Source organism: Chanodichthys erythropterus, chromosome 3 (genome assembly GCF_024489055.1).
Source record: "Chanodichthys erythropterus isolate Z2021 chromosome 3, ASM2448905v1, whole genome shotgun sequence".
Classification (NCBI taxonomy): domain Eukaryota; kingdom Metazoa; phylum Chordata; class Actinopteri; order Cypriniformes; family Xenocyprididae; genus Chanodichthys; species Chanodichthys erythropterus.
Window position 1 is genome coordinate 6,610,600 of NC_090223.1, and position 17,101 is coordinate 6,627,700.

The following is a 17,101-nucleotide window of genomic DNA, read 5'->3' on the forward strand; positions in this document are numbered from 1 at the left end:
GCGGCTGAATGTAGAGTGAAATACTATTTGTTCAGAAATGTCTTTAATGATGTGAGTATATTTATCACAGTTAACCAGAAATACTACATAAAGAGAGACCACTAACTTTTATCACATCTCCGTTTCTCCTGTTTATGGAGGACAATGCAAGTTCATTTTGAATACACTTTGTTTAGGAATAGTCAGGAAGAGTGACTCATTATTTCTCTTTTCTGTCTTACTGACTTTCTCGACAAAATCAATAAAGAATCAGCGATCATTGGAGAACGAATAGAAAACTTTACAGAAGGATTTTTCTAAACAGATCAAACAGTGAAAATGGCTTCACTATCTGTAGAAGAACTTTCTTGTCCCGTGTGCTGTGAAATCTTCAAAGCTCCTGTTCTTCTATCATGTAGTCACACTGTCTGTAAAGAGTGTCTTCAACAGTTCTGGAGAACCAAGAAAACTCAGGAGTGTCCTGTCTGCAGGAGAAGATCCTCAAGAGATGAACCTCCATGTAATCTGGCATTAAAAAACTTGTGTGAGTCATTCCTGAAGGAGAGAAGTGAGAGGAGTTCATCAGGATCTGAGGAGATCTGCAGTTTACACAGTGAGAAACTCAAACTCTTCTGTCTGGAGGACAAACAACCTGTGTGTTTAGTGTGCAGAGATTCACAGAAACATGACAATCATAAATTCAGACCCATCAGTGAAGTGGTTTCATCGTATAAGGTAAGAGAAATGACTCTTGTTTCACGTGTAAAGAGATAATTAGTCAATTTGGAGGGAGGCCCCTAAAAACACCTTCTGCCCCTCCAGTGATGTCCCTGCTTCCTATGAAAGTAATTGTGTTACATAAGTTACTTGTTATGGAAAGTTATATGCATTACCCAAATACATTTTCATGCAGATCCAGTTGGTATTGGATAACTTTACTTCAATAAATAACCTTGTCATTTACAAACTGTACTTTGTGTTCATTCAGACTGCCTTTGTTTTATAGTAGATTTTAATTTCTGAATCAGTTTAGTTTTAGATGTTCACATACATAAACAGATGAGGGCATATAAATTTCCACAGCATCATATGATCATATCACTATCTTCTCTTCACTGTAATCTGGTGTTTTATGTATTTTTGTTCAATTCTAGGAGGAGCTCAATACAGCACTGAAGTCCTTACAAGAGAAACTTCAACACAATGAAGAAATGAAAGGAGAGTTTGAGGAAACAGTTCAACACATCAAGGTGAGGAAACAGAATCAGAGTCATTTTCATTACAGCTGTAGGATCACTATATACAGTTATGATCTGATATATTTAATATAATGGATTCCAGTTTATTATTTCTGTAAATGACGAGCATCAATCTGCTTCTGGATCTGTTATATGTCGTATCTGAGTTTATCTCTGATATTAATGATGTGAAGTGTTGATGTGTGTTGATGGAGATGATTGAAGTGAATGTGATCTGATTTCAGTCTCAAGCTGAGCACACAGAGCGTCAGATTAAACAGCAGTTTGAGAAGCTTCATCAGTTTCTCAGAGATGAAGAAGAAGCTACAATCACTGCTCTGAGGGAGGAAGAGGAGCAGAAGAAGCAGATGATGAAGGAGAAGCTGGAGGAGATGAACAGACACATCTCAGCTCTTTCACACACAATCAAAGACATGGAGGAGATGATGAAAGCCAATGACGTCTGCTTTCTGAAGGTCTGATTTCAGATCATTGGTTGATCATTGGTTCATTGATTGAGTTCTTGATGATAAATGGTGTGTTTGTTCTGCAGGAGTTTCCAGTCTCAGTGGAAAGGTGAGTGATCTGCTCCTGTCTCTGGTCTCTCTGGTTCTGATCCAAAGCCACTGCAGTTCTGACTCCTGAATGTTCTTCCAGAGTCCAGAGCTCACAGCCGGATCCACAGATGGCTTCTGGAGCTTTGATTCATGTGCCACGTTACTTGGGCAACCTGCCGTTCAGAGTCTGGAAGAAGATGCAGGACATCGTCCAAAACAGTGAGTCTGACTGCAGAAGATCTGAGCTGGAAATGAGGGATGGTGGAGGGTTAAAGTTCAAGTTTCAAGTTTACTTTATTTATATAGCACATTTAAAACAGCCACAAGGCTGACCAAAGTGCTTCACAAGAGAAACAGCATCATAAGAGTAATAAGAGTACACAAAACTAAGAACCAGAATAAAATAAATAAATAAATAAATAAAATTCACCAAAAAATAGAAAATATAATAGGCAGGAATTTAAAACCTAATAGGCCAATGAAAACAGATGGGTTTTTAGAAGAGACTTAAAATGGTCAGACTAGGGGCCATTCGAATCTCCACTAACAAGTCATTCCAGAGGAGAGGACCGATTACCGAGAAGGCACGGGCACGTCTACGCTTAAGTCTGGAGTGAGGGATTAAGAGAAGGTTCTGGTCACCAGATCTTAGGCTTCTCGAGGGGATGTAATGATGCAGCAATTATAGATAGCCGGTGCTTGATTGTGTAAAGATTTAAAAACAAATAGTAAGATTTTAAAATGTATTCTAAATTGAGCAGGCAACCAATGAAAGGGCCTTTAAAAGCGGAGTGGCGTTATCCCTTTTTTTCTTTTTTAGAAGAAATCTAGAGGCAGCATTTGGCCCAGTTTAAGTCGGGCATTTTGAGCTTTAGAAATGCCACAGTATAATGAGTTACAGTAATCAAGATATGACGTAATAAAAGCTTGCACCGCCATCTCCAGAGTCTTATCACTGAGGAAATGTTTAATTTATGCAAGTATATGGAGCTGATGAAAACTGGACCCAATCACAGTGGATATTTGTTTATCAAATTTTCATGAGTCATCTAAAATAACACCCAGATTACGTACCTGTGAAGACCTAAAAGCCGATAGGGATCCCAGGTCAAAATTAAATGCTTTCATATGTTCTGAAGGGCCAAAAACAATTACTTCAGTTTTCTCTTCATTTAAGGATATACATTTTTGAGATAACCAGAATTTAACCTCCTCTAGACAGGATAAAAGAGCAGTCATGACCAGTGGAACATTTTTCCTGAAAGGTACATAGACTTAAGTATCATCGGCATAAAAGTGAAACGACACTCCATGTTTCCTAAAAATAGATCCCAGAGGCAACATATACAGGTGCTGGTCATATAATTAGAATATCATCAAAAAGTTGATTTATTTCACTAATTCCATTCAAAAAGTGAAACTTGTATATTATATTCATTCATTACACACAGACTGATATATTCCAAATGTTTATTTCTTTTAATTTTGATGATTATAACTGACAACTAAGGAAAATCCCAAATTCAGTATCTCAGAAAATTAGAATATTGTGAAAAGGTTCAATATTGAAGACACCTGGTGCCACACTCTAATCAGCTAATTAACTGAAAACACCTGCAAAGGCCTTTAAATGCTCTCTCAGTCTAGTTCTGTAGGCTACACAATCATGGGGAAGACTGCTGACTTGACAGTTGTCCAAAAGACGACCACTGACACCTTGCACAAGGAGGGCAAGACACAAAGGGTCATGGCAAAAGAGGCTGGCTGTTCACAGAGCTCTGTGTCCAAGCACATTAATAGAGAGGCGAAGGGAAGGAAAAGATGTGGTAGAAAAAAGTGTACAAGCAGTAGGGATAACCGCACCCTGGAGAGGATTGTGAAACAAAACCCATTCAAAAATGTTGGGGAGATTCACAAAGAGTGGACTGCAGCTGGAGTCAGTGCTTCAAGAACCACTACGCACAGACGTATACAAGACATGGGTTTCAGCTGTCGCATTCCTTGTGTCAAGCCACTCTTGAACAACAGACAGCGTCAGAAGCGGCTAAAGACAAAAAGGACTGGACTGCTGCTGAGTGGTCCAAAGTTATGTTCTCTGATTAAAGGAAATTTTGCATTTCCTTTGGAAATCAGGGTCCCAGAGTCTGGAGGAAGAGAGGAGAGGCACACAATCCACGTTGCTTGAGGTCCAGTGTAAAGTTTCCACAGTCAGTGATGGTTTGGGGTGCCATGTCATCTGCTGGTGCTGGTCCACTGTGTTTTCTGAGGTCCAAGGTCAACGCAGCCGTATACCAGGAAGTTTTAGAGCACTTCATGCTTCCTGCTGCTGACCAACTTTATGGAGATGCAGATTTCATATTCCAACAGGACTTGACACCTGCACACAGTGGCAAAGCTACCAGTACCTGGTTTAAGGACCATGTTATCCCTGTTCTTAATTGGCCAGCAAACTCGCCTGACCTTAACCCCATAGAAAATCTATGGGGTATTGTGAAGAGGAAGATGCGATATGCCAGACCCAACAATGCAGAAGAGCTGAAGGTCATTATCAGAGCAACCTGGGCTCTCATAACACCTGAGCAGTGCCACAGACTGATCGACTCCATGCCACACCACATTGCTGCAGTAATTCAGGCAAAAGGAGCCCCAACTAAGTATTGAGTGCTGCACATGCTCATACTTTTCATGTTCATACTTTTCAGTTGGCCAAGATTTCTTTGTATTGGTCTTAAGTAATATTCTAATTTTCTGAGATACTGAATTTGGGATCGTCCTTAGTTGTCATTTGGGCAATTCCAGCGTTATGGACGTGACATTTGGAGTCAAAACTTGAAATATAAATGCTCAAAGAATGCATTTAATAGTAACATATTGAACCGTCTATTTATATATTCATAATCCTTTACTAAAGGAGTCCAGACAATAAAAATGTCAGTCTATTCAACTGTTTTATATTTTAGATGAGGGGAAATATACAGCGTTACGGACGTGACAAAAAAAGTCACAAAGATTTGGGTGACAACATATTTTTTAAGAATTCTGTGAATTACATTGCGCAAACCAAAAGTAATACTGCCCACTGAATGAAGAAGGGTTGGCTCTCCACAGAGCATAAAATAATAATTTTATTTCATTTTTCATGTTCGCATTAATGAGGAAAAAACAACGTTACGGATGTGACAGTTTTCCGTTACGGATGTGACCGGTCTGAAAGCGGCACAGAAGACTGGTTTAAAACTGCTTTAAAACTTTCACAGAGACCTCAAGCAAGCATTTAAACCACCAAATACTGAAATCTGGGATACCAGTATGGTAAGACTCCACAATTTATCAACTTTTTACTAAACTTTATACAAATGTAACGTTATACTCTGTAGTGCAAAAGGTTATGGATTAGACCTATTTCTCGTGTTGACAAGCATGTGCGTTGTTCAAGAATCAATTTAGAGACCATGATTTTCCTTCTTACAGAACTGCTTGCTAAAATACATTGACAAATATTAATGTTTATCATAAAGCAGTTTAAAATCGCATGTTTTCCCCACAGTCAGGTGAACCGATTGACACTATTGCCAATCGCAATCATGTCAGTTTTATGTTTTGTGTATGAATGACCACACGGTTTTTTTCGTCTAGTTTTCAGAGTTTAAAGCGGAGTCTTGAGTCAAAATGATCAAACTTTATTTCAAGTCAAAATTATTGCAATCTTATTATTTTCATTTTGTCAGCTTGATCGCGCAGATTGTGATCAATATAGGCTAGGCTATTCATTTTTAACCAACCGGTAACGCGACATCCCAATTCCCGAGGTAAGTGTCCTATGAGACACAATGCTCTTCTATAAGTTGTACTGTTTCATATAGGCCTACCTTTTGATGTTCATATTTCGTTCTCTGGCAAGAGGAAGTGAAGATCGGTTCATGTGCACCTGATCCGCCGCTTACAGGCGCTGCAGTAGCTAATCTGTCACGCGCCGTAGGCTATTAAAGAGGGACATCTATTGTTTAAATTTTGTTATAAAATCGACTGAATTTGAAAGTTAAACCTTTTTCATATTAAAACTAACAAAGCACAAAGAGTATTGCGATTATTTGATATTTTCTGATATGATAAGCCTGAAACAGATGATAGCAATATAAAGAAGCAAACTCATAGGATTTAATATGAAGCGTCCGTAACGGTCACGTCCGTAACGCTTATTATGGTTGTTCAGAGCAACGTAGTGAAATGAATTGTTGATCCTAATAAGCATAAACATAATTTAGCTTTGCATATAAAGTTTCAAGTTATTTGCATTTATAATTGTTATATGACATAAACTTAATCTTTAAAACGTTACGGCCGTGACAGAGCACTGAAGCGTCCTGACCTCTTTATTCCAGCCCTTATAAATTCAACAGGCAGTGCTGTTATGACTAAATGAGTGTATTTATTTCTCAGGCATGTATCCATCTTTCTACACAATGCTTACTGCTAAAATAAAGTTTAAAAAAATGGGGTCTTTGATCCCTTTTTTGAAAGCATTAAATATGGTTGGTTGAAAATTTAATTTAAGCATTGTTGCTTACCACATATATTGTGGATAAACAAGGCAATTTTCTTAAAATTTCTGTTAGAGCACATTAATACAGTATATTACAGACCTAAATGGACAATTTAAAAAGGGTTTTGTTCTTTTGGTTAAAACTTTTTTTTTTCATGGTAAAGATGACCTTTGCGTGGAATTGCCCATTTATAATTATCATAATTAAAAGAAATAAACATTTGAAATATGTAAGGCCTGATTTTCCTGCTAAACAAAAACTGAGATAAAGCGTCCTGCAATAAAGTAATAAAACTTTAATCTGGAAAGAAGATCTCAAAGAAGTAGCAATGGACAACACCTTGCCCCCACTCCAAAAGGACAATGCCTCCCCCCACCACACCCACACCCACACACACACACACACACACACTCTCCTTCCCCCTGCCTCAAGTCACTGAAAGTTATTCAAAACATATAATGTAACTTTTGTATCTATTGTTTTTCCCTTTTCATGTTTGGTATCATTTAATTTGTCTCAGTGCGATTGGTAAAACGGTCTCAATTTCATAGCAGTCACTAGAATTATGAAGAAGATGGAAAATTAAGGAAAATTCTGTCCTCTTTTTGGGTGGTGTCTCTTCTCCTCTCCCCCAAAACAGGTGTTGGTGTAATAAACATTTACGATCCTTTTGTTCTGGTTCTGGTATAAAAGGTAAAGAGCAAAGCAGTCATGTGGGATCATCTGTAGGAGAGGCCCCCCAGAGATGGGTGAATGTCTGAGGACATTCACCCATCACTGTGTATACAAGCATTTCTTTGAGTAATCGATATTATGCATTTATCATTTCTGAATTGGCTTCTAAGTGTCTAATTGTAATGTAATTGGTATGATATATTTTTACTTGACAAATAAAATGTTATATTTGGTTGATTCTGTATTATTCTTAATCCATTATTTCTAGTAGATCAAAGCGAAGGTATTACCTCAAATCTGTGTTCAGGATTGGTCATACGAAAGGTTTAATAGATGGAGCATAGAGCACGTCAATTAAGTCCATTTCGATTTCTGACAATCACTGCCTTAAATAAGTTGCAGTTTTCGTAAATATATCAAAACTATGCTTTTTGTTACGAGTAAGCAGAGCGCGACCGACTTAAAGGTAGATATTTACCCTGCATCCAATGTTTAAGGTCAGACTGACGAGTTTGTGTCCGGGAAGAGTGCTCAAATCGGCCGAAGTAACTCTTCTAAAGCGATACCGGGACTGCAGTGAACTAAATAATTGAAGATATAAGGTAATCAGAATAATCGAATATCTAAATTAATACATAACAAATGATTAATTTCTAATTGGAGACACAACCCTTAGAATAAGAATCATTTGAAATTGGAGTCAGATTAAACGAGTGAAATTAAGTGAACTTCACAGAGACGCTGAAAAGGCATACACGCTTAAACCTTCCCCGTCCTTTGGGAAACCGTCATTGGACCTATTAGGCGGGCCTTACAAAGTGGTGACATTCCCTCCGTGATCTCCCATATCCTGGTGGCGAGTGTCTTTTCAGTGGAAAAATTGGGATTTGCAACAAGTAAGAGGCTTGATCATCTTCTCTTTCTTCAGCTGTGGTAAGTCCATTCTTATTTGCCTTTTAGAAGTGTTGAGGGAAAGATAATTGCATCCTACACATTTGTAGAATGGGTCGGCATACCCATAGATTTAAGACCGGAGACCGAAATCCGGTGGGGCTGGAGAATTAGACAACCACGTTATCAGGGACATGATAGCAGCAGTGTAGGTGAGAAATGATATCCCTTGCTTTAAACTTTAAAGATCTCCTTGTTTGCTCACGCAACAAGAGATTAACCTTAAATTGGAATAACATCATCCAAATTTTATTCTGGTATTCAACAGAGGGCTGTAAATTCTGAGGTAAAGAATGCCCAGCTACATGTTTATTTGTCTTGCTGCAATGCTGAAAATAAGCAAATGGTCACGTTGTGAAAAAATCTTGTGATTGGATAAGCCAAAAGATAACAAGGGAGAAAAATCTCTCACTGAAATCCTTTGTGTGTGGAATGTAAAGCTGGACAAAACAATGGTGTAAAACTAAAAAGTTTTCAAAATATAAGATTTGGACATAATTCTGTCTCAGTCCTGGAGAACTGCTGCCATGCAGAAGTCCTAGAGACTGCAACTGGGAAAATACACTAAATGTTAAAATTGATGTGTATAATGATAATTATGATGTCACTGAGAGATTTGTAACCAAGCTTGAGGGTTTCACCCAATCAGAGGACATGCCCAGCTTGTCTTTGTTTCATAAAAGAAATTTCAAGAGGTGCTAAGAAAGTTTACAACTGATGTCACAAATGGTGTAAACAGCACTGGTTAAGGCTCAGTCTTATAAAACATCTTTTACCTTGGTCTTAGTTCAGAACTTAAAAATTATTGCACTCTTGTATGTTGTTCAGTGTCTCAAAAGAAACTGAAAAAACAAACAGACCAACAATTAATCTTTGTGCTCTCAATCAGACCCGTGTTTGTCCAACCTTTCTTTTCATATCCAAATAGATTCACAGAGGAGTGTAATTGATAACATCTTAGCCCAAAAATAAGAAAATTGTGTCCAATTCTATATTGTTGTCACAAAAATCTTAAAATGGAGCAAATGATTTGACCCAATATTCACAGCATCAAAGTCTATAACCGTTTCCAGTTTAGCCTGTTGCTGTGAACACAATGCAGTGCCATCACAGCTGTAGCTGCAGGGCCAGATGCCTTCTAAAAGATCAGTGAGGTGATAACAAGTCACTCTTCACAAATTACTCAGCCAAGACCCTCTTGATACCAGCAAATAAAATTATTTTTAATTTATACTATTTTAATATAATATAATTTATATTATGATCACATCATGATATATTATATTATGATGGCCAGGGATGGCCTTTAATCTCATGATGATTCAAGCAATGGTTTGGAAGAAGAAAGGATTTTGGAGAGGAGCAGAAGGAATTAGCATGTAGTAAGATGGAACCAGAATGTAGACAGAAGTTGGAAGCACTATCAGTGCTGAGAGAATTATGAGGAATCAATGGAAGGATTCAAATTTGTAATTGTGTTAGACACATTGTTCTCATAGAACACACATTCTAGTTGTTTGTGCTACTACATGTGCACCTAGACTAGTTGAGTTTATTCTTTAAAACACATGACTGCTTTACTGTAAGTGATGAGTTGACACACTTAGGTTTAAGGTTGTAGATGCTATGCATTCTAGGCCATGTGTCTTGTGTAAGTTGGAATAACTAGTACTGAAATTGTACAATAATTTCAAGTTGTATGTGTGTCTATGTTGAATTAGTTTGTCTCCTAAATGGAACATTCAGCTATCTTCCATATAGCTGCAGTTAAACCATGCACAGGAGCATAGAATCGCCATAAGGCTACAATGTGCTTCACAATTACATTAAATAAGTTGTTAAGAAAAATGCAAGGAATAAATAAAATTAATGGGAAAGAACTTCTTTATCTTCTATCTGTGCAAGAATCTTTAATGAGAAAAATGACAATGCCCAGTATTTATTAACTAAAACAATCAACCGATTGTCATATCTTGAATAGGCTAAATCCATTCAAGATCAAAACATGAAATAAAAATTCAATTCTATTGATCTGTAACCCAGTGACAAGAGGAAGTATAAATTTTGATTTTCCTTTGCAACAAAACCACAAACAAAGTGGACAAGTGTTAGCAAACTCCTCTCTGAGAGCGCTAGATCATATGGGATCTGATCAGGGAAGTTATTTTACTGGACATGTAATTAAAGTTGTGTGAAATGTTAATATCAGGCAGAGACTCTTCTGTTTTTACAGACCACAGAGGTCCAAATGGTCAAGTATTTGAATGACACCATAAATACCAATTGCTAAACAAACAGCACAGCACCACAAAAGGTGATCTGGTGTCCTAATCACAGATCTGATAAGTGTGAGATTCCCCCAGGAAACCTGGGTGTGATAAAACTCACAACACAACAGTGTGTGTAAGCACAGCTGCAATAGCAGCTCAAGGTGTAAGATTCTCTGACAACGCTTAACACCAGCAGTCAGATCTGACCACTAACATTCCGTTTTATCTGGCCTTTTCTTTGCAGAAACAAAATCATAATAATGATCTATGTCTCTGTAAACTAAAACACATTTTCTTCTAATGGCATACAATCTTAACAGATTAAAGCCATTTGCAACAACTGCCTGGATAAGACCATCTAAGAAAAATTAAGATAGCACCATCTATCTTAACATAATTTGTTTAAAGGTTCAAGATAAACTGTTTTTCCTGTGTGTCTGTTTCCTTTTCAGGATTGACAGCTGCCATTTTAAAGGCCATAATACACAACTTCACACACAGGAGATGGGGGGGTGAAACTTCAAGAGGCCATCTCATGACACTAATAGATACATGGCCTCCCAGTGTAAAACTGGAACTAAATTATGCAACACAAATTATGGTAGGATAGACACCACCCATCTTCTACACAAACATACAGAACACACACACTACAAACTCACAACATCTCTACCTGGAATAGATCATAAGACTATCCAGACGAAAATTATTCACATAATGCAAACCTAACATACATCATTCACCTTCATACATATAGGACAAGGGAAATTATTGCCATCATTTCTTTTCCTTTTAATTGTGTCAATTCTGAGGTATACTGGAAACACTGTAATATGCAGGACATGTGCATGGCTTTAGTCACACACCAATTAATAGAATTTCTGATCATTCAAATTACAAATTCCAAATTTAAATGAGACCTATTCAGTGATGTAACTGGTCTCTTTGGACAAAGCGTTTTGGCATTGTTGCAAACTAGGAGGGCCCCCTAGTTTCCAACATATGACTAATGACAAATTGAACTAAACAGTTAGAACTGAAATGCAGGCATTTCTATAAATCAGGTACTCAATTCCCAGACCTCTATTCTTGAGTGTGACTTTGCCTGTACATCAAATGCACAGATAATGGTTGTAAAAGCTTAACAAGAGATTTTAAATTTCTGTTCCTGTAAATTCCATTCTCTAATTGACTTGATTGAAACCTTATTTTTGCATTAAGGATTTGCAGTTAAAACAACTCTTATAGACAGTTTTATAATTGTAATTATGAAATTGTGTATTTCTATGTTTAAGTATGTGATATATTTAATTATGCATACCACTGGTGAATATACTAGTTATTTAAACTCTTTGCTACTTACCTTTAACTCATCCAGACCAAGTCTAAATTCCACTATAGTGAAGAATCTGGTGATTAAATGAGACCTGCTCACTAAAGATAGGACTCTGAAAGGGAGACCTCGTTTACCACTCGCACTTTTTGACATGTTCATCATATGTTATTTTTGTTATTCTGTTTTTCCAACAACCCTTTTCTCATCTTACAATAACACCAAGCTCATCAGTGTTCAAGTATTGAGTGGTCACTCAGATGTTGTTAAGGTGTCCTACACGCAATGGAGCATCATCAGTGGAATGAATCCTTCACCCATGGAGATTTGACCTGCCCGGCAAACCAGACCTTCTACTTGAAGGTAACCGAAGACTTCTCACAGGATCAATTAAACCTGGGGCGGACACAGGTGTTTCCGCAAAGTGTAATGAGACTTTCCTGACACGTTCTGCTCATGCTGACCAACACAACAGACTTGGTACAACCAGTCATTCTACAGACAGAAAACCACCACAGCCAAGTGCAGGTGGAAGCAAACCTGACCAAGAGGATCACAGACATGTCCAGCTGCTACAGCATCCAGTCAGCACAGTACACATCTGAAGGGACTGTGTGCCACAGAGATGCATCCTGCTGTACTTTCATCTTAATGTTCAACCTGCCTTAATGATGTTATTTCAGGTGACGACTTGACTCCTGCACCCATCGACTAATGAGCATATGAAAGCATGCACCCAACATGTGGAAGCAGGAAATGTCCAAAAGTGGCCCCTCAGGGACTCATTGAATTTGCCCCAAGGGGCCAGGGGCCATCTGTAAGGCCTGATTTTCCTGCTAAACAAAAACTGAGATAAAGCGTCCTGCAATAAAGTAATAAAACTTTAATCTGGAAAGAAGATCTCAAAGAAGTAGCAATGGACAACACCTTGCCCCCACTCCAAAAGGACAATGCCTCCCCCCACCACACCCACACCCACACACACACACACACACACACTCTCCTTCCCCCTGCCTCAAGTCACTGAAAGTTATTCAAAACATATAATGTAACTTTTGTATCTATTGTTTTTCCCTTTTCATGTTTGGTATCATTTAATTTGTCTCAGTGCGATTGGTAAAACGGTCTCAATTTCATAGCAGTCACTAGAATTATGAAGAAGATGGAAAATTAAGGAAAATTCTGTCCTCTTTTTGGGTGGTGTCTCTTCTCCTCTCCCCCAAAACAGGTGTTGGTGTAATAAACATTTACGATCCTTTTGTTCTGGTTCTGGTATAAAAGGTAAAGAGCAAAGCAGTCATGTGGGATCATCTGTAGGAGAGGCCCCCCAGAGATGGGTGAATGTCTGAGGACATTCACCCATCACTGTGTATACAAGCATTTCTTTGAGTAATCGATATTATGCATTTATCATTTCTGAATTGGCTTCTAAGTGTCTAATTGTAATGTAATTGGTATGATATATTTTTACTTGACAAATAAAATGTTATATTTGGTTGATTCTGTATTATTCTTAATCCATTATTTCTAGTAGATCAAAGCGAAGGTATTACCTCAAATCTGTGTTCAGGATTGGTCATACGAAAGGTTTAATAGATGGAGCATAGAGCACGTCAATTAAGTCCATTTCGATTTCTGACAATCACTGCCTTAAATAAGTTGCAGTTTTCGTAAATATATCAAAACTATGCTTTTTGTTACGAGTAAGCAGAGCGCGACCGACTTAAAGGTAGATATTTACCCTGCATCCAATGTTTAAGGTCAGACTGACGAGTTTGTGTCCGGGAAGAGTGCTCAAATCGGCCGAAGTAACTCTTCTAAAGCGATACCGGGACTGCAGTGAACTAAATAATTGAAGATATAAGGTAATCAGAATAATCGAATATCTAAATTAATACATAACAAATGATTAATTTCTAATTGGAGACACAACCCTTAGAATAAGAATCATTTGAAATTGGAGTCAGATTAAACGAGTGAAATTAAGTGAACTTCACAGAGACGCTGAAAAGGCATACACGCTTAAACCTTCCCCGTCCTTTGGGAAACCGTCATTGGACCTATTAGGCGGGCCTTACAAATATATCAGTCTGTGTGTAATGAATGAATATAATATACAAGTTTCACTTTTTGAATGGAATTAGTGAAATAAATAAACTTTTTGATGATATTCTAATTATATGACCAGCACCTGTATAATGAAAATAGGGAGGGGGCCAAAATAGAGCCTTGCGGAAGGCCACAGCGGAGAGAAGCAGTGGAAGATAAAAATTCTTCTAGCCTAACCACATATTTCCTGTCAGATCAAAATGACTGGAACCACTTTAGAACTGTCCCAGAGAGACCCATCCAACATTTCAGTCTACTGATTAATAGTGTCAAAAGCAGCTGATAAATCTAAAAGAACGAGGACCCATAACAGAGTCACCCATATCAGTGGCTAAAAAGATGTGGTTTAACCCTCTCAAAAGAGCAGATTTAGTACTGTAGGCAGCCTTACAACCAGACTGAAAGTGCTCAAACAGATTATTTACAGTAAGGAAAGATTGAAGTTGGAAAAACACAATCTTTTCCAAAACCTTGGAAACAAATGGCAAAACTGAAATAGGGTGATAATTTTTTAACACTGACAGATCAAGTGAAGGCTTCTTGAGGAGTGGTGTGACAGTAGCCACTTTCAGATGAGCAGGAACCACCCCGGTTGAAAGACATTTATTTGAAAAGGACACTAGACCTGGTCCAACCGAATCAACAGTTTGCTTTAAAAACCTAGGGTGGATAACATCATATGAAGAAAAGGATGGTTTCAACTTGGCAATAGTGTCTGTGAGTGACTGAAGGGAGAGAGGTTCAAAGATGTCCCAAGATGCAGAAAACTCCGGGGGGAGAGGCAGCTCAGTAGGGGGAATATGAGTTACCAGCCCTAGTTTAACTACTTTTTCCTTAAAAAACCTCAAGAAGATTTCACAAAGAGCAACAGAGGCAACAGACATAGTACTGGCTGGGGGATTAACAGCAGAACTGATAACAGAAAACAAGACTTTAGGTCTTGATGTCACAGTCTCCATCTGCCCTGCACTTCCCCAAGTTGTCAGTCCAGTGATAAAGATGGCCGCCATCCCAAAGCCTTGTTGCAAGATGGCCGCCACTTCAGAGCCTCTTTGCAAGATGGCCGCCACCACACCTGAGCCCTCAGTCAAAATGGCCGCTGCCATGCATGAGCCGTCAGTCAAGATGGCCGCCGCCATGCCTGAATCCTCAATCAGCTCCAGACTCTGCTCCAGTCGCAGAGTCAGCTCCAGTCCAAGAGCCCGCTCCATCCCACGAGCCCGCAGATCCTCCCAAAGAAATGTGATCATAGTGGCCAAGGCCACAGAGGCCTCACCACCATGGCTCCCCAGGGCTCCCAACCAGAGCTCCTCGACCCGACCTGGAGACCTCTGTACCTGTCTGCACCTCCACCCTCACATGCTTGTAGGTCTCCAGGGCGCCCACCCCCCTCCCCAGTTGCTCCATCCATGGCGCGTGGACGAGGTACTGTCACGGTCGCCGTCTGTCCTGGTTTCCAAAGACAATCTCCCATCATCCTCCCTGGCCCTCACCTGCACTCACTCCACCATCACACACACCTGTTCCCCGTCAGCACCTCATCACACAGGACTTTTAAGCACACCACTCACCTCCCTCAGTTGTCCAGTCACTGTTGTTTTGGATGTGTTTGCCTGCTATGTATTTTGGATGTGTTACCTGCCTTTTTGAGTTGTTATTAAACCTTTGAGTTATTTTGGAAACCTTCTTCTCCTGCCTTCCTCCCGTGGTCACACACCGTGACACTTGACTGATTATGCAGTATTAAATTTGAAAAATAGGTTGCCTTAGCAGCTTTGGCGGCTCTCTGATAAGCCAATAAACTGTCTTTAAACAACTGTAGTGAAATGTGTAGATTGTCCTTTTTCCACTTAGGCTCGGCCTTTCTACAAGTCCCAGCAGTATGCCATAATTCAGATTTAGGTCTTTGCTTACAAGGAACAGTCTCATTCAATACATCGAGCCAGGTGCTATTTAACAGACTCAGATGTTCGTCCGCATCCAGGTCTGCTAGCGGGGAGTCCAGGAATAGATGAGAACAGGACTTAGTAAAGCACTGACTAAAATTTTCCCTGGACTAGGGAGAATAAACCCGGGTCATAGATGACACTTTAGTAGAAACATGTAGAAGACCGGGAAGAGACATGGAAAATAAAATGGGCCTGTGGTCAGAGAGCATATAATCAGAAACTGTAAAAATACTGGGTGGACAACTCCAGAGCAGAGTGACACTCTGTGCAGCGGCCGCATCATACCAGGAGCCGCTCCAGCTCTTCAGAGAAGACAGCCGGTCCGAGGAAGGCCAGCCTGAGGGACGGAGGGTGGGAACATGGGAAGAACAGGTCAAAACCACCGGTGAGCCTGATCTAGGAGACGCCAGACCACGGAGTCGCCATAGAGCGGCTCGCGAAAGGGGCTTGGGATACAGCCCACATGGAGACAGGCTTTCAACTTGATCGTACGACCTCCCCAAGACCCACGTTTCCTCCTGCACTTCCTCCGTGGGTTGCTTAGAGGCCAGCGGCAAATACACTCCGGAATGTCCGTTTTAACACTCCCATATGGTTTGTTAAAGACACACTTCATATCTGACTTGTAAAAGTTAAAAAATGTTGATCTAATATCTAAGAGAGACTGGCGATCATAAACCACAAGGGCACCACAGTTTGAGAACCAAACAAACAGCCAAACTAGCAGACAGAGGCGCAACCGACGGCATGCCAACATAAGCGCCATCTTGGTCAAATAGTATTCACCCTCATGTCGTTCCACACTCGTTAGAACTAAAGTTAAAGGTGCTTCATGATACAAACTGATAGATAGATCATTATCAGTGTCATTATTCATAATAATCTGTGTTGGTTCACTCTTGATCATTATATGAACATCAGAATAAAATCATCTGTTGATTGTGTCTCATCAGCTCCTGTGATTCTGGATCCAAACACGGCGAATCCATGTCTCATCCTGTCTGATGATCTGACCAGTGTGAGATACAGCGGGATCAATCAACCTCTTCCTGATAATCCAGAGAGATTTGACCGTTATCCCTGTGTTCTGGGTTCAGAGGGGTTTAACTCAGGAACACACTGCTGGGATGTGGAGGTTAAAGAGAGTTCAGACTGGGAACTTGGAGTAACTACAGCATCAAACCAGAGGAAGGGATGTGATTTCTTCGACACTGATGTCTGGAGTGTGGAGTATGATGTGGAAGGACTGGATGAACCATGTGGTTTTCCTGTGAAACGTAAGCTTGATCGTGTGAGAGTGAATCTGGACTATGATGGAGGAACGGTGTCATTCTCTGATCCTGTAACTAACACACATCTACACACATTCACAACCACCTTCACTGACACACTCTTTCCATTCTTCAGTTGTTATGATGGATCTCTGAGGATCTTACCACTCAATCATCAGTAAATGTTACTCCTGTAGGTCTGGATCTTCCTGCTTTCATCATGTT

The 17,101-nt window shown here is 39.5% G+C and overlaps 1 protein-coding gene across 1 annotated transcript; it reads left to right on the forward strand.

Annotated features, from left to right (window-relative positions):
- The first annotated feature begins 318 nt into the window (after positions 1 to 318).
- Positions 319 to 17,066, forward strand: LOC137016982 (nuclear factor 7, brain-like). Its single transcript, XM_067380845.1, has 6 exons — positions 319 to 714; positions 1,134 to 1,229; positions 1,463 to 1,693; positions 1,771 to 1,793; positions 1,875 to 1,993; positions 16,559 to 17,066. The coding sequence occupies exons 1-6, from the start codon at positions 319 to 321 to the stop codon at positions 17,056 to 17,058; spliced, it is 1,365 nt and encodes a 454-aa protein (XP_067236946.1). The 3' UTR covers positions 17,059 to 17,066.
- The last annotated feature ends 35 nt before the right edge of the window (positions 17,067 to 17,101 follow it).